Raw genomic sequence first — 18,527 nt, forward strand, 5'->3', positions numbered from 1 at the left:
ACAGAAGGTGCTGGTCGTTGTGTCTTTCGTGATGTCTTCTTTACAAAGACCAAATCTGCAAGCTTGATGTGTCCGTGTCTGTCCAATAGAAGATTCTCCAGCTAATAACATGTAACAGTGTCAATGACATCAATGTGACTATGGTAGACAAGTGTGTGTGTGTGTGTGTGTGTGTGTGTGTGTGTGTGTGTGTGTGTGTGTGTGTGTGTGTGTGTGTATGTGTGTGTGTGTGTGTGTGTGTGTGTGTGTGTGTGTGTGTGTGTGTGTGTGTGTGTGAGTGCACGTGCCAAACATGCAGATCAAATCAACTAAACACAAACTTACAAATCTATACAAACTTCCTACACCATCCACAAACGCCAACTTCTTCCAATGCGAATGCTTCTTGAACGACTCTTTACTCAACCCTCCCACCGGCTCAAGATACACTTCGTTCAACAGACTGTTTGCTAATTGACATCCTTCCTCCCTCATTGTGACAAATGACCACGACAACAACCACTCAATTAACTCACAACCTTCAATGCAACAAACAAAATTTTTATGCAAGTAAACTTAGATGAGGATAAGACACACAACACACCAGCAAAACAGTCTTTGTATGTTTTCAGTGCACTCTTGTGCTCGCCGAGTGGAACGCCGGCATCAGGGTCTTGCATGGCGGCTGTCAGTTCACTAAACATCATCGACTTAGTTTAGTCATGAAAGTAGATACAATGAGTGACAAGTACAGCAAAGTAAGCAAATTGATCAGACAGACAAATGTATAAACTGACAGACGGACAGACAGAGAGACACAGAAACAGACAGACAGATAAACAGACCAATAGACAAACAGACAGACAAACAGACAGACAAACAAATAGACATACAAACTGACAGACAGACAAACAGACCTGACTCTCTCAGCACCCAATTTTTTCCTCATTAGTCTTATACCCCGTTTACACAAGCACTTGTAAGCAGGTCAGCCCGTGCTGACTAGGGTCAGCTTGCTTTGTAATCGTCTGTAATATGACTGTTGTAAAGCCATCGAGAAAAAACGCAAGCAGCTTTGCTTCTGTCCGTTGCAAACTTAAGCTAACACGAGCTATGTCAAGCTCAAGGAACTAACGCACGTTAGTGAAACACATTGGCTTCCTTCTATGGAATGTGTCATGTAAACACGGGCTGGAATACTGGACTGGCACGAGCTGGCGTGGCCCGGCTCAGCTCGCTATTCGTGCTCGTGTAAACAGTGTATTAGTTATATATAAGTGTTTTAATTTGCTGTTATGTTAGCTTTCAATAAACATTAGTCTAGTTGTATTACTGTAGTTCTTTGCAGAATTGTATCATAGTCTGATGTAAGAAATAAATGACAGACAGACAGACAGAAACACAGACAATCAGACTAAAGACAGACAATACACTCCATGCCATACATAATCACTCACCTATTATGAGCATCAAGCAATGGCCTGCGAGTTAAACAAATGTCACATTCAGCAACCATTGGATTCGCAATCTGAAACAAAACACCAAAACACATCATCACAAACAGAACCAAGACAACACACAGACATAAACACAAAACCGTTTTGTCTTGCTCCAGCTGTCGTATCGTATCACCGATCACCTCAGCCCAACTATCTCCAGTCTCAGTGTCTGGAGCTTGCAGTAAGAACTCGGTGCCGTTGACAGTCGTCAGTCCAATGACATTCTATCAAGAAACGACAAACCTACACGTGTATCATGGCTCACTATACGGTAAACCTAAAGTGAAACGCAGCAATGAACACACATAAACGTATGGAGAAAATCAGACAAGACTGTGAATTGGCATGCAGTCAATGTGGTTACACATAAAAATTATGTTTATCTATGAACGCCTGCTGAAGGCAACAGATTGCCTTGTAATCATCAATAATCTCATACAACCCGACATGTTCACTACACTCGCTTCCTACAGATCCTTCTCTTGTCTTAAACCAGACATGGATGTATGGGGTGGCCCACCGATCAGGAGGGCCCCAGCCAGCCAGCAAGACTGGAATGCCCAGTCCACACGAGCAGTGGAACTTTTGCATAAGATTGTCTGTTAATTTGCATGTATAATTTAGAGTGCAGTTGGACAGAACTATCAGATGTAAGTATGTTAAGTCGTAACCTGCAAGGCTGTTTACACACACACACACACACACACACACACACACACACACACACACACACACACACACACACACACACACACACAACCGACTGACAAGAAGACAAACACAAAGGCAAGACATTGCAAAGGCAAATAGAAAGCAAACTGCCACACAAACACAAAAACAAGCAGCAACTGAATAAATGAGAATACAGACCAACAAACACAAAAACTAAGACAAACAGACAACCAGACTGATAAATAAACAAACAACAACACGAATCACAAACATCATGCACAATCACTAACCAACAGCTATTGACACGCCCATTTCTCTAGTCCACACGCAACGTCACACGTACCAGATCCATAAGGAAATGAGGACTACAACACAAAACATTCATTAACTCATTAAACTCATCAAGCAACCAACCACCATCTACTCCACAAATTAGACAAACCAAATCTCTACTTCCTATCACCAAGCAGCACTCACTGTCATTGATGCTCCACAGCCTCACGCCTTCAAGCCTTCTCCACGTGCAATAGTCAACGACCACTTTGCAATGGCCAAACTCCAACTCTTGATGATATCAAATCACAGACTGAAAATTAGCTGCAAACCACACAGACATAACTGGCTTGATATAGACTTGATATTAACATAACGTCTAGTCCTTGTTTTAATTAATTATTTACCGTAATAAAATATACTAGTAATGCGTGAACCTCCGTCGAGCGTCGCTTCAAACGAAAGCTACGAAGCAATACTCATTGGGAGTAGCTTCGATCCGGAGTGGAGCAAATCTAACTTTCCCCCAACCAGTCTCGTCTAGGTACGCAGAGTGTAGCCAAACACCGCGGCTGCCGACTTCTCTTTCTAGCGACCGTAGACAGGATAGGAGCCGGTTCTAATTTTTCCAAAGCTATAGTTATAAATTCTGTATGTCTTTGTGTATCGCTTTACGTACATTAGTTAGCTACGGTAGCAGTAGTTGGCAACGCGCGTTAGCAAGGAAGTCCCGTACGTAACGCGCGCACTACGCTTTACGTTTGTGCATACTACGGCAGCAAGATTGGATGCTTGTAGATTTTCAAGTAGCGCTACTTGAAATACAACGTTTCTGTTGTTTCTGATCAAAAATTGACGTCTTTCTGGCTAGATATTCCCTCATGTCGAACAGCGCGTAGTGATTGGCTGCATTGTCCCTCCTTGCAGCGTGCGACGCAAAGAATAATGCGTCGTGATTGGTCACTCGCTTGCATACCATACATTCCTGAAGCGTGACACCCATATATGGTCATTTTTTGGCGTACATAGTCAGCCAGCCACAGAGATTTGGGCCAAATAGAACCCCGTTAGTATACCGCTCCTCGCAAGTCACGTGACTTCTTCAAAGTCCCGTTTCTTTGACTCGTAGCTTTCAATTACAACGGATGTGTACGCAAACGCTCTACCTAACGCGCGTTAAAAATATATTAATTTTATGACAATAACAATTTATGTATATTTATTTACGTTGGCACTGTTTCTAGTCAAAAGCTCCTACACCACCTCATCTTGCACTCGCTCAAATTTATTTCTAAACTATCGATCACGTGACTTACTCTGACAACTTTCACTTCAATTCGTCGTTTTCTCCACTCTCGACAGGAATATCAAAGCTACGAACCACGTTTATCAATCTCGCAAGTCCAACCTCGCCAACTAAAGCAAGACAGACAAGTTCCGATTGAGAAATGAAGAAAAATCCATTCACGTCGTCGACATTTCAATGATTAACTGACTGGCATCGATAACCTTCTCGCTGATTTCCGTTATCAAACCAGATTTACTGCTACGCTTGTCCAAAGAGCAACGAACACGAACAAACATTTAAAGCTAGAAATTAAGCACAAACTCTCCCGGATGTTCAACGCTTGCATTCCTTTTTCCACTTCACCACTGCTCGTTCAAAATGCAAATCACGTGACTACTAATTAAGAAAACAACGTTCACGATCTAGTTTATGTTACACACACTAAATTTCACACCAAATTGTCTTTATACAAACACTAGAGATTATAATATAACAAATACACACAAATTGAAAGGAAATGCAAATATTAGTCACACTTAATTAAGACTTTCTATTGAATGTCCACCATCATCCCCTCCTGCTGTGATGAGTTCTCCATTCTGAGTTGAGAATGCAGCATGTCCCCACCGTTTGTGTGTCATGAGTGGAAGAGAAAGCCATTTGGTAGATCTCTCATCATATAATTCTACAATATTAGAAGGAGAATACATCCACTGTTGTGTCCATCCTCCAGTCCCCACCAGTCTGTTACTGACTGACGTTAGTGTAGGCCAATATGTGGTTGTAGAGGGGATTGTTCTCCATTTTCTATCACGAACATCTGCACACTCAACAATATTACTAGAGTAACGTCCATCAGTCACTCCTCCCCCTACAAACACTGTGTTGTTTATAATAACAGAAGAACAGTAACTACGTTTTGTTTGCATGTCATCCATCTTATACCAATGACCGCTGTGAAGGTCACACACACGTGCTGTGTTCACTCTCTCCTCTGACTTAGTCCTACCACCCACCACATACAGTGAGTTGTCATGAAGAGCAACAGATACACAATCCAACTGCAGTTCATTTGGTAGAACTGTGAGGAAACGCCATTTCTTGTCTTCATTCAAATGAAATTGTTCAATCACAAACTGATCTTTATCTCCATCCTTCACACACACCAGACACACACCTTGATGACACACTACATTCCAGATGTCACCATTCTTTCTGACAAACTTGTCCCACTTATCATGTTCATAAGTGAGAACATGCAGATTACCATCACGACCTCCTACCACTAGTCTGCCTTCAATCTCTCCCATTCTATTATATGAATACCACCACCTGTCATGAGGCACGTGTACATTCCACTGTGTCCATGATGGCAGACTGTCATTGATCTAGAATCAACACAACATGTACAATAGATGGAAACAAGAACAATTATAAAAATTTAAATAAAAATACAAACAAGTCAAACATCAGCTGTATTTGCATGTCTGTATTTAGTACAAAGTAAACATTTTATAACAAACAATCAAACTTCATATTAATTAACACATACATTACAACAACTGTCTCTTATCAACTATACTTTACATGCAATAATTTACTGTAAGTATGTCCGTGCAAAGTAAAAGGTTTGTGAAAAAGACTAAACATGTTGATATCAACAAGGGTAATGTGTCTCACTGTGTCCGTGTGTGTGCGCATGTGTGTGCCACTCTGTGTGTGATGCATGTGCGTGTGTGATGCATGTGCGTGTGTGTGTGTGTGTGCATGTGTTCACGTGTGTGTGGATGCAAGCGTGTGTGTGTGTGTGTGTGTGTGTGTGTGTGTGTGTGTGTGTGTGTGTGTGTGTGTGTGTGTACACATGTGAATGTGTGTGTGTGTGTGTGCACATGTGAATGTGTGTGCGTGTGTGCATGTGTGCATGTGTGTGTGTGTGTGTGCACGTGTGTGTCACTGTGTGCGTGCACGTGTGCATGTGTGCATGTACATGCGTGAGCGTGTGTGTGTGTGTCACTGTATGCGTGCACGTGTGCATGTGCATGTGAGAGAGTGAGAGAGAGTGTGTGTATGCATGAGTGTGTGTGCGTGTCCGTGTGTGTGTCCGTGTGTGTATGTGTGTGTGCGTGTGTGTGTGTGTGTGTGTGTGTGTGTGTGTGTGTGTGTGTGTGTGTTACTGTGTGCAGACGTGCGTGCGAGCATGTGTGTGTTGTGTGTGTGTGTGTGTGTGTGTGTGTGTGTGTGTGTGTGTGTGTGTGTGTGTGCATGCGTGCATGTGTGTTACCACCCTGGAAAACTCCCACCCAAATAGACCTTCAGTAAAAAGTGCAGTGATATCATATGGTAGTATATATGGTATACTTCCCATACCTTCATCCTCTTAACATCTTGTGCTTTGTCACAACGAAAAGCCAAATTTGTCCAATCTCCAGCATCAGCACGTAACTTTTCTGCATGACTTCGTTTCCTTTCTTCTTCAGTTTGCTTACAAGCTGCTGTTTTCTCTCTTTCTAGTCGAGCAACTTGAGCTGTCAATGTCTCCACTTTCTCTGATAAACTTCTATTTCGTTGACGTCTAGTCTCTACAACAAATGTGTGTTTTCATGTCACAAAATATTACACTCAATACAAACAGCAGACCAACAGACCAACCTTGTAACAAACGATTGTCATGTACAACATTCTCCTCCAGCTTTACGGCAACATCTGATTGACCCACACTGTGAAGAATGTTACAGAATGCTGGAAACATACTCATTGGCTTGCTGGGAAGAATATCAACGAGAAGACGATGTTTATTTGCTTCCTGAGTGAGAGAGCTGCGACGAAGAGACCCAAACTCATCTTTTGATATGAAACGTTGCTCATAGAGACGACAAAGAAATTCCTGACTGAAACGAAGATGTTGCAAAAGGAAAGCATGATTCCTTCGAATGGCAGGCCACGACTCGTCTTCTGATGTGAGTGAAGATGATGCATGTGCACACACAACAGCAGCCTCACTAGTTACATCGGTAGTGACGGTTGGTGGCTCTTCACTTCCCCCTGATGTTTCCACTGCATCCGTTGAATCGAGTCAGACAATGTAAAATCGCACATACATATATTATTACCTGGATCACGTGATGTTGTCACTTCTGCATCTAGACACGATAACGTTTCTTCTTCATCTTCGCTTTCTACTTGTTCTGCTGACATATAAACACATAACTCCATTAAACGAAGGTAATAATGCCACAATATGTTGGTTTTACCCAGTGACTCCGTCTTCCTCTCCCCACACACATCCAGTGCTGCAGACTCTTTGCAGTCGTCGTGACGACTGAAATCTGTCGACCTCACACTTTCTTCTTCCCACCATCGACATACGCTTGCATTGACTTTCCTACTACACACTGCAGTTTTCACAACTTCTAGTATAAAAATCATCTCACTTTACTGTGAAACAAGAGAAACAACGACCAACCTAAGTCACGTGCTGCAGTTCCCTCTTTCCTCTCACTCTCACATCGAGTACAAGACGGTCGGCACGGTGATGACACAAATCGTTGACTCGACCCTTTCTGACCACTCACACCAACTTTGATGCTACACTTTGCACTCTCCACTACATCTATTCATTAAAATGTTAATTTATGATGAAATAATATGAGAATGTTAGCATACAAGTCAGCTAACCTTCTTTACCCATAACTTCTCTTGTAATGTGTTGCCGTCCTGTCTGCAGATTACTTGCACACTCATCTGTACAAACCACGCCTCCTCTCTTCATAACGTCTCTAGCGATATGCGACTGATCTGCTCGTTTGAGCACCTCGCAAAATCGATCGACGGCGTTTTCTTTGTATGGCAGGATATCGTAGAGCAGCATTCGCGCGCTGTCTTGCTCTGTAGAACATTGTCTTAGTTTGCGAGCTTCTTGCATAGTCACAAGATTACTGGCGACCGAATGTTCTAATAGCAACGACGGACGCAACGTTTCAACAAGTTGCACGATGTTGCGAGTAACGTATCGCTCATATTCATCCGACATGCTCAAACGGAAATGACATCACAAGTCGATGTTGCAACAAAATCGTACGTCTAGAGTAGAGAAACAGTGCAGTGACAATGATCGACAAGGTCTTGCTGTCAGCACTAGCACATTCCCTCGATTCGTTGATTCTAGAGACAAACAGACGACCTACTCAAACCAAGGCTGCAGTCATGCAAACTGATGACGGGTAGGGTAAAGTCGCCCGACCGTGGACACCGCCTAGAGGTGGACAGCTCAAGTTTCACTTCTTACCACGGAACGAATTGGTCATCAACCGCGACGCGGTCTGTTGCAGTAGCAAGCACTGTGTCGTACCTTTTCGGGACAGGACGCTCTTCCAGTTGACGCTGCGTTTTCTCACTTTTCCCGTATGTTTAGACAGTAGCCTCGACTATCCTGCCAATGCGAAATCATAACAATCGTGCGGCGTTACATAGACAACGCAAGCAATCACCGTTGTACTTTGGTTGCACGGCCTATGCCTTACTCTACTGTACCATGCAGATTTCTTTATTCACCTCTACGAGCAACGGATAGAATCGAGCGACTTGTCATCAAAAGTGGGCGGGTCTGGGAAGTTGCACTCTAAACCTCAACATACATCCATGCAGAGAAAGATACGCCACTTTATGCACATCTCTTTGCAGCACAGAACTCATATCCAACACAAGGACAGAACACGAGAGACAGACGACTGCTGCCATCTCGTGAAGGTGAAATTCTCACTGCAGATTGATTTATAGAAAAACGGAAGGTTAAAAACGTACAGAAAATGGCAAGAAAGGAAAGCTACGACGTCAAGAGACTGGCCTCCTATCAGGGAAGTCCAAGACAACGTTTGCATGGGAGTGGATGGTTCGAGCAGCGACGAGAATGACTCCTTTTGTAGCAGTCGCAGTCAATCGTACTACCAAGACTTAAAAGAAAGATAAAGAAGGATGGATAGGCAGCGACAATCCCGGCTGTAGCCATTGGTTCCACTTCTGGTGCGCCATGCTCGATGAGATGACACAAACTAGCAAATTCTGGAGCTGTCCACACTGCATGGACGTCTAGGAGACCCGAAAGCTTGTTGCAAGCGTAGTTTCCAGTTCCGGTCCTGTTTACCGTAATAGATCGTTGGCTTAGTGCGAAAACGTCGCTGTCCACCATTAGCGATAGAAGTGTTAATATCAACCTGATTAGGACGTCACGTTCTCGATCGCTGAATAATAATATCTCAACGAATAGCTAGAGACTGGAGAGTGAGCCTGCGTGATCACCAAGGGCCAAGGGTAAATTGCGTTTCTAAATGAGGTTGTCGTAAGACTTCTGATCGGAGCTATTCTAATTCCCTACTTGCAGTTAGCGCGCGCTACAGTTCTTACTACCAGAGGTACGTACAGAAACAAAAACGAAAATCAAATCAAATCAGATCCCGGGTAATAGGCCTAATAGGCAAATTATGAGGTGCAACAAAGCCACATGTTGTAAAGAGAAGAAAATGAGTACAAATTAAAATAGGAAAACTAATTAGTATATATTACTTATTGTCGAGCGTAGCGAGGCTTCTAATCCGGGTCGCACAAAGGAAAGGGGCGTGAATTTATATGGCTCTCCTTCGAGCTCTTTTGTATATATAATTAGGTGTGTGTGTGTGTGTGTGTGTGTGTGTGTGTGTGTGTGTGTGTGTGTGTGTGTGTGTGTGTGTGTGTGTGTGTGTGTGTGTGTCAAACGTTTCTATATAATTTCCATCCTAAAATTCGGATTCATTACAATGCTTGTCACAACAGCAACAAACACCACCATACAGTGAACAAACTCAAACCCGTAAAACAGTCAGTCATGCAACCCAACTACTAAACCTTGTGACATGCTCCTGCTCTACAGATGCACTGTCAAACACTTTAGTTAACTGCTCAATACATTCTAGTGTTGAAAACGTCACGTACACTGCTAATAGACGACAATACAAGAATAATAAAAACATGAACCTACAACAGTTCATTCCTCCTATCCAATCACGATCAACTTGAAATGTACGATATCCCACAAAAATCCTACAAACCAAATCATGTGTGCAGATTGCCTTTGTCACCCACAAACGTAAACTGCTCAAATGGCTCTCCTTCCCCATCATGCAGAGCACCTACAGAGAACACAATTTGATAGTTAGACTTACTGCACCTCAAAGACTTCTTAACACAATCATCACTAATACGGTAAACACATTATCATGTATATAGGTAGGTAGGTATATATGTATGTATTTAAATATCTATGTATGTATGTGTGTAGATATATGTACGTATGCATGTAGAATGTCTGTAGCTATGTGTGGATGCATGTACACCTACATATCATGTCTGTGGCTCAATTGGTTAGAGAGTGCATTTGGAGAATGGAAACATTAGAGACCTTTGAGTCAGAAGTTCAAGTACGATACGGGCACAGACGTAATCCTCTTAGGCAAGGAACTCACATGCAATTGACTCTCTCTATGGATCGTTTCTGTTAAAACAATTAAGGCAAATGCATAGTAACTGTTGCTTCTAGAGTTACATCGTAGCAAGTGCATAGTGACTGTTAACCTGGCCCTAGAGGTTCTTGTAACAAAAAAATTGTATCAGAATGTATGTATTGATGTATGCAGGTAAGTTATATGTTGCATACATGTAAGTAAGTATGTAAGGTAACATGAATGTATGTGAGTGTTTCTAAATTTGCTGCTAAATCAAATGTGAACAACATTCAACGTCCCAACTGCACGGTCTGATGGTGTATTTGCAACTGTATCCGACTTGAACTCGGCCGAAATGTATTTGTCACCAATTTCTTGCTCAGACACGTTCGGTTTAAACGGAGGAGAAACCTAACACAACACAACAAGTGAGGCGTTGCTACAGAAAAAGTTGAGATGTTTTACTTGCCTTGTAATCGTAAATGTCCTGCCAGTTGATGCTGCTATAGAAGGCATGATCCATACTCTCAGATGCACCACGATCACCTCCACCAAGTCTACAAAAAAATTTGAGTGACATTAGAGTACAATAGAACAACACACAATAAGCAATAGGTGTGAATCGAGTAAAAATAACTAAAGTTAACACACACGTATACACACCAACACACACACACACACACACACACACACACACACACACACACACACAATGGCAAATGAATAAGAAGCTGCCATTAAACGGTAATGCCCCTGCTAGATGGCTGGGTTTCTGTGCTCTAATCAGGAGCTATGGACCATGCTAAGCAACCTCCTAGAGTCTGGCCAGGTGCTCGCAGGTGATGGTCAATTGCCTGAGTCAACTGTAGTGTCTTCTCTATATCATGTGTTTGCATGAGATCAGAACATCTATATGTACGACTCGTGCTTTTGTTTTATGAACTAGGAAACTAAGAACATGAAACAAACTTAGAGTAGAGCAATTACCTTATCAAGTTCGACAGGTGTAAGATTTATAATTTAGAGTCCAGTTGGACAGAACTATCAGATGTAAGTATGTTAAGTCGTAATCTGCAAGGCTGTTTACACACACACACGCACACACACACACACACACTCATGCACACACAGACACAGACACACACAGACACAGACACACAGACACAGACACACACACACACACACACACACACACACACACACACACACACACACACACACATGCACACACACGTGCGCACGTGCGCAAACACACACACACACACACACACACACACACACACAACCGATTGACAAGAAGACAAACACAAAGGCAAGACATTGCACAGACAACTAGAAAGCAAACTGCCCGACAAACACAAAAACAAGCAGCAAGTGAATAAATGACAATACAGACCAACAAACACAAAAACTAAGACAAACACACAACCAGACTGATAAATAAACAAACAACAACACGAATCACAAACATCATGCACAATCACTAACCAACAGCTATTGACACGCCCATTTCTCTAGTCCACACGCAACGTCACACGTACCAGATCCATAAGGAAATGAGGACTACAACACAAAACATTCATTAACTCATTAAACTCATCAAGCAACCAACCACCATCTACTCCACAAATTAGACAAACCAAATCTCTACTTCCTATCACCAAGCAGCACTCACTGTCATTGATGCTCCACAGCCTCACGCCTTCAAGCCTTCTCCACGTGCAATAGTCAACGACCACTTTGCAATGGCCAAACTCCAACTCTTGATGATATCAAATCACAGACTCAAAATTAGCTGCAAACCACACAGACATAACTGGCTTGATATAGAATTGATATTAACATAACGTCTAGTCCTTGTTTTAATTAATTATTTACCGCAATAAAATATATTACAACGGATGTGTACGCAAACGATCTGCCTAACGCGCGTTACAAATATATTAATTTTATGACAATAACAATTTATGTATATTTATTTACGTTGGCACTGTTTGTAGTCAAATGCTCGTACACCAGCTCATCTTGCACTCGCTCAAATTTATTTCTAAACTATCGATCACGTGACTTACTCGACAACTTTCACTTCAATTCGTCGTTTTCTCCACTCTCAACAGGAATATCAAAGCTACGAACCACGTTTATCAATCTCGCAAGTCCAACCTCGCCAACTAAAGCAAGACAGACAAGTTCCGATTGAGAAATGAAGAAAAATCCATTCACGTCGTCGACATTTCAATGATTAACTGACTGGCATCGATAACCTTCTCGCTGATTTCCGTTATGAAACCAGATTTACTGCTACGCTTGTCCAAAGAGCAACGAACACGAACAAACATTTAAAGCTAGAAATTAACCACAAACTCTCCCGGATGTTCAACGCTTGCATTCCTTTTTCCACTTCACCACTGCTCGTTCAAAATGCAAATCACGTGACTACTAATTAAGAAAACAACGTTCACGATCTAGTTTATGTTACACACACTAAATTTCACACCAAATTGTCTTTATACAAACACTAGAGATTATAATATAACAAATACACACAAATTGAAAGGAAATGCAAATATTAGTCACACTTAAGACTTTCTATTGAATCTTCATAAGCCTCTCCTGCTATGATGAGTTCTCCATTCTGAGTTGAGAATGCAGCATGTGACCACCGTTTGTGTGTCATGAGTGGAAGAGGAAGCCATTTGGTAGATCTCTCATCATATAATTCTACAATATTAGAAAGAGGAGAAAACCACTGTTGTTGTGTCAATCCTCCAGTCCCCACCAGTCTGTTACTGACTGACGTTAGTGTAGGACAATATGTGGTTGTAGAGGGGATTGTTCTCCATTTTCTATCACGAACATCTGCACACTCAACGATATTACTAAAGTAAGATCCATCAGTCCTTCCTCCCCCTACAAACACTGTGTTGTTTATAATAACAGAAGAACAGTAACTACGTTTTGTTTGCATGTCATCCATCTTATACCAATGACCGCTGTGAAGGTCACACACACGTGCTGTGTTCACTCTCTCCCCTGACTTAGTCATACCACCCACCACATACAGTGAGTTGTCATGAAGAGCAACAGATACACAATGCAACTGCAGTTCGTTTGGTAGAACTGTGAGGAAACGCCATTTCTTGTCTTCATTCAAATAAAATTGTTCAATCACAAACTGATGTTTATCTCCATCCTTCACACACACCAGACACACACCTTGATGACACACTACCTTCCAGATGTCACCATTCTTTCTGACAAACTTGTCCCACTTATCATGTTCATAAGTGAGAACATGCAGATTACCATCAAGACCTCCTACCACTAGTCTGCCTTCAATCTCTCCCATTCTATTATATGACAACAAACAGTCATGAGGCATGTGTACATTCCACTGTGTCCATGATGGCAGACTGTCATTGATCTAGAATCAACACAACATGTACAATAGATGGAAACAAGGACAATTATAAAAATTTAAATAAAAATACAAACAAGTCAAACATCAGCTGTATTTGCATGTCTGTATTTAGTACAAAATAAACATTTTATAAAACAATCAAACTTCATATTAATTAACACATACATTACAACAACTGTCTCTTATCAACTATACTTTACATGCGATAATTTACTGTAAGTATGTCCGTGCAAAGTAAAAGGTTTGTGAAAAAGACTAAACATGTTGATATCAACAAGGGTAATGTGTCTCACTGTGTCCGTGTGTGTGTGTGTGTGTGTGTGTGTGTGTGTGTGTCACGTGTGTGTGTGTGTGTGTGTGTGTGTGTGTGTGTGTCACGTGTGTGTGTGTGTGTGTGTGTGTGTGTGTGCATCACGTGTGTGTGTTTGCGTGCACACGTGTGTTGTGGAAGCGCGCGCGCGCACGCGTGTGTGTGTGTGTGTGTGTGTGTGTGTGTATCCACCTGCATGTGTGTGGAGATGTGTGTGTGTGCGTGCACGTGCATGAGTGTGTTTTGTGTTGTGTGTGTGTGTGTGTGTGTGCGCGCGCGCATGTCGTGTGTGTGCGTGTATGTGTGTGTGTCACGTGTGTGTGTGTGTGTGTGTGCACGCGCGCATGTCGTGTGTGTGCGTGTATGTGTGTGTGTGTCACGTGCGTGTGTGTGTGTGTCGTGTGTGTATGTGTATGTGTGTGTGTGTGTGTGTGTGTGTGTGTGTGTGTGTGTGTGTGTGCCACGTGTGTGTGTTTGCTTGCACACGTGTGTTGTGGAAGCGTGTGTGTGTGTGTGTGTGTGTGTGTGTGTGTGTCCACCTGCATGTGTGTGGAGATGTGTGTGTGCGTGTGTGTGTGCGTGTGCACGAGTGTGTTGTGTGTGTGTGTGTGTGTGTGTGTGTGTGTGTGTGTGTGTGTGTGTGTGTCTCCAGAAAAGGCAGAAGAGAATAAAGAAACGCGCCCATGTCATACAGGAACAGGGCATGATGGCACAAGACGGTCTGGTACGAGGCTAGCTCAGCATGTACGTTACTATCTAATGTAATAGTTGAAAATATAACTCACGTACATCAACCCCTTCTGCGTGTTGTGCTTTGTCACATCGAAGAGCCAAAATTGTCCATTTTCCTTCCATCTTTTCTGCCACTTCTTTCTTCGCTTTGCTCTCTGCAGCATCAGCACGTGCGTTTGCAGCATCAGCTTGAGCCTCTGCAGCATCAGCACGTGCGTTTGCAGCTTCTGTTTGTTTCCTTTCTGCTGTTTTCTCTTTCTCTTGTGATCTTCTACTTCCTACGTACAACAACTCGTACGTCATGTCACAAAACAGACTACAAACAACACACAAGACACTCACCTTCTACACAATCCAGTCTGTCCGTCTCATACCTTTCCAGCCTTTCAGCGACATGTGGTTGGCCTAGGTGGCGAAGAATGTTGCAGAAAGTGGTAAACATGCTAGGTGGTCTAGTGGGAAGAATGTCAACAAGAAGGAGACGCAACTTTTGATCACGAGGAAGAGAGATGCTGTGGAAAGCGTCCAAGTCATCTTTGTTGATGAAACTTTGCTCATACAAACAGCCAAGAAAGTCTGCGCTCAGGCGAAGACGTTGTGACAGGAAATGGTAGTTTTTTCGAATGGCAGGCCACGACTCCTTTTCGTAAGCGTGGGACGAGTGCGCCTGCGCAGATTCAAGTCTGACAGCTGACGCATGCGCAGATGACGGAATCGCTCTCACACGTTCTGTGAACACCGTCGGTGTGTCTCTGCCTCTCCCTGACGTTTCCATAGCAGCTGCTACAAGATCAAGTCATAAAGTGCAAAGACACAAAAACACGTCATTAAATTAATCAATCCTTAAAACCTCCCCAAATCGATTCCAAATTTTAGCTTCAGTCATTGGGATACTAAAACCTTTATATAAAGATGAAATACTATATTATAGTTCCTAATGTAATATCACTTGACTAAACACACCCTTTCATTAACGCGCGTTAGATCGGCCCAATCTAAATTTCCATGCTTCATACTAACATGCAAGATATTTGCTCTAATAAATCCTTACTCTCGATGCTGTCTCGACGAAGTCGCTTGACCACATCATCTAAAGTAGAATCTCCAACATCACTGAGAACTTCACAAAATTTCTCAAACGATCCGACGCTTTGCTTGCGCAGCACACCCAAAATTTCCTTTGCCACTTCTTCTTCTGACTTGGACTTAGACAATTTGTTGAACTCTTCCTCCTCCGATACAGTGAGAAGATGTTTGCTATAAAGTCTGGAGGTGAGGTGATGCCGACTTGGAGATAAGAGTATCGCCACCTCCATGTATTGGGGCCTCAAATGAGTTTCCCATTTAGGGTCTATTCCTACAGCCATGTAGGTAACTAACAAATTATTTAACTAAATAATTACCCAAAATACCAAACTTACGTAAGGTAGACTGAGACATGATTTTCTCGTCTTCCTGTGTTGTAGACTGTAACTCAAAATTTGCACATGCAGTTCAAGTAGTGGCCGTGTGCTCTGATTGAGTGTGCTCCACCAAATCTATTACAACAATCAAGTCAATTTATCATCAAATAAGATGACAATGTTGCAACCGAGTAATCTCGGTCTCGCGTAGCCAGACCCTACCGCCGCGTCATAATTGAAGTGGCGCGACGGTAAGGTCTGGCTACGCGAGACCACAGTCACTCAGCCTTCAATCCTCGTAACCTCTCGCGCGATCTGCTGCTCTCTTGCAGCCCTAAATTGCAATAGAAACGCGTGCGGCACAGCAATAAACGTTGCCAGACGGTAACGTGACGACAAACGGTAGGATTGACGATCAACAGAGCACCGACGTCGAGAGACAGAGATGAAGACGATATTGTAAACGAGATTCTTCACTAGCGATTCTATCAATTGTTTGATAGACTCACAAACACGCGGAATACTCACCCATAACACGACGTCTTCTCGCGCCACTTGGCAAGTAACTGGAGTGTGCGCATCAAACATTGGCTTATACAATGATGTCATCTAGACTATTAGCCAATCACCATCCTCGCATGTGTCAAACTGATGACACAACAGTCCCCAGTGTATAGTCAATGAATGCACGGAATTGCAATTATAATAGTGGGTGTGTTGTTTATGCTTTCGATTTCTTCCAACAAATAATAATAATATATTGAGAAATGCATTCCTCCATTACGACAGTCAAATATATTGATGCTTTTTAAGGATTTATTCCATTTGGTTATGTCCCGTATCAACTTGCCCTCTACTCATCACAAAGAGAGGCAAACAGCCATGAACTCACAGTAATAGACCTTCCATCAAACTCAATAAAAAAGTCTATATATAGCAAACTCAACCCTAAATTAGAAATCAAAATGGCGGGGCCTCGAATTAAAATAATAATGGGTGCTCATTGCATTGCCACCTGTGCGAGCGAGCACGTACTATACAGCTGCAGAGTAAAATTTTAAAACAACGTCTAGAATACGTTGTTCGGTACACTAGCGGTATTTAGTAAAAGATCAGGAAAAGAGAGCTGCTGCTAGATACCGTAGTAACTTGCAGACGCATTGATTCGGCCAGCAGTTACATAGTCAAAGCGGCAAAAAGCAAAACACGACTGTTGCATCTAATACTACTGACCCGCACGCTCGTAAATCGACATAAATCGACGTAAATAGCACGTAAATCGAATTTACGGTCATCGTATTGAAACCGTAAATTACGCCGATGGTGCTCGTAAATAGGCGTATTCATTCGTAAATAGACGTGTTTGTTCGTAAATGGCCACTTTACGTTTATTTACGGTCATTTACGTTGCAATTACGAGTTATTTACGATTGTTTTACGTATATAGGGTTTACGACTCGATTTACTCTAACTTACGTCAATTTACGTTGTGAAAACGGTTCATATACTGGGTATTTAAGTAAAATTTACGTCTAATGACGGCCTAATTACTTTTCAATTACGGTCATAGACGTAGCAGTTACGACTGAGTTTCCGTATCTATGCATGCAGTAACGCGAGAGTGCAAATTGCCACACCGATATGCAAATTTCCTCTAGTATCCAACTAATTATGTTAATTACAAAATGATATAATACAAATTACAAAATCACAAGATAAATTAGTCGACAGTTTTCTCGATTCCGTATAATTTTTTCCTGCCGAATGAAGAGATCAATGCTAATGTCACGAACGTACACATGTAGATGATGCTAATACATTTAGTGCCCTCGATGGCAGTCGTCTTCTTCTGCTTTCGGGTAGAATCGTCTTCCCATCGATAATTTGAATTATTTCAATCAAAAAAGAATCCGTATCAAAAAGATGTCTAATTGTAAGTCAGAGTATCTATATATATATAGCTATTTTTAGAATACCTGTCGTTTAGCTAGAAGTCCCAGCGCCACGGGGCAACCCATTGTCACGATTGTTCAAAAGCATGCACCCGTTGCTTGGAAGTGGGTACGCTACCTGCAGCTGTCGCTAGCTCTGCAGCTTGGAAATCTATTTCACCCGTTACCACAAATTGAATTTAAATATTGTGATAATGAACTACGATTGTCACGTGCACGACAGATACGTAGTTCCGAGCTTGCCATTGGCGACAGCTGCAGGTTTCCCAAACCTTCGTCACCGACTGCCCGTTCACGATCAAGAGATGGATGTCGTGACGAGTACTACTACAGAATGACTCTGACCACAGGCCTACTACATCACCAAAAACTTATCATGTCGACATTACTTTTGGAATCGAAGTTTGGCTCATAGAAGCCTTTTGTACGTCTTCTCTAGAGAAGGTCTCGCCAATACTCTAGGCAGCTAATCGAATTTCAGCCTTGAGAATGCACGATGTAGTCGACTTAGATCAATTTTTGTCA

The 18,527-nt window shown here is 42.3% G+C and overlaps 2 protein-coding genes and 1 long non-coding RNA gene across 9 annotated transcripts; all 3 read right to left on the bottom strand.

Moving 5' to 3' along the window:
* Positions 1 to 1,484: 1,484 nt before the first annotated feature.
* LOC134198097 (uncharacterized) lies at positions 1,485 to 2,887 on the bottom strand. The gene is made up of 4 exons (XR_009972773.1): positions 2,628 to 2,887; positions 2,441 to 2,515; positions 1,577 to 1,702; positions 1,485 to 1,507 (listed from the first exon to the last, which is right to left on the bottom strand). It is a non-coding gene; the product is annotated as an uncharacterized LOC134198097 (long non-coding RNA).
* A 1,156-nt stretch (positions 2,888 to 4,043) lies between these two features.
* Positions 4,044 to 8,846, bottom strand: LOC134198093 (uncharacterized). 4 transcript variants are annotated; one of them, XM_062667423.1, is made up of 8 exons: positions 8,060 to 8,846; positions 7,387 to 7,872; positions 7,175 to 7,321; positions 6,963 to 7,121; positions 6,822 to 6,899; positions 6,361 to 6,765; positions 6,079 to 6,290; positions 4,044 to 5,099 (listed from the first exon to the last, which is right to left on the bottom strand). In XM_062667423.1, exons 2-8 carry the CDS (start codon positions 7,739 to 7,741, stop codon positions 4,248 to 4,250), a joined length of 2,208 nt encoding a protein of 735 aa, XP_062523407.1. In that variant the 5' UTR covers positions 7,742 to 7,872; positions 8,060 to 8,846; the 3' UTR covers positions 4,044 to 4,247. The 4 variants fall into 4 exon arrangements, with proteins under 4 accessions (XP_062523407.1, XP_062523408.1, XP_062523410.1 ...); XM_062667424.1 differs by having other exon boundaries at positions 7,997 to 8,846; XM_062667426.1 differs by having other exon boundaries at positions 6,963 to 7,118; positions 7,387 to 8,846.
* A 3,713-nt stretch (positions 8,847 to 12,559) lies between these two features.
* LOC134198182 (uncharacterized) lies at positions 12,560 to 16,602 on the bottom strand. 4 transcript variants are annotated; one of them, XM_062667521.1, is made up of 6 exons: positions 16,579 to 16,602; positions 16,069 to 16,185; positions 15,699 to 16,004; positions 14,990 to 15,430; positions 14,705 to 14,925; positions 12,560 to 13,608 (listed from the first exon to the last, which is right to left on the bottom strand). In XM_062667521.1, exons 2-6 carry the CDS (start codon positions 16,085 to 16,087, stop codon positions 12,754 to 12,756), a joined length of 1,842 nt encoding a protein of 613 aa, XP_062523505.1. In that variant the 5' UTR covers positions 16,088 to 16,185; positions 16,579 to 16,602; the 3' UTR covers positions 12,560 to 12,753. The 4 variants fall into 4 exon arrangements, with proteins under 4 accessions (XP_062523505.1, XP_062523507.1, XP_062523506.1 ...); XM_062667523.1 differs by lacking the exon at positions 16,579 to 16,602 and having other exon boundaries at positions 14,705 to 14,800; positions 14,843 to 14,925; positions 16,069 to 16,221; XM_062667522.1 differs by lacking the exon at positions 16,579 to 16,602 and having other exon boundaries at positions 14,990 to 15,427; positions 16,069 to 16,221.
* Positions 16,603 to 18,527: the final 1,925 nt, after the last annotated feature.

Source organism: Corticium candelabrum, chromosome 2, assembly GCF_963422355.1.
Source record: "Corticium candelabrum chromosome 2, ooCorCand1.1, whole genome shotgun sequence".
NCBI classification, from domain to species: Eukaryota; Metazoa; Porifera; class Homoscleromorpha; order Homosclerophorida; family Plakinidae; genus Corticium; species Corticium candelabrum.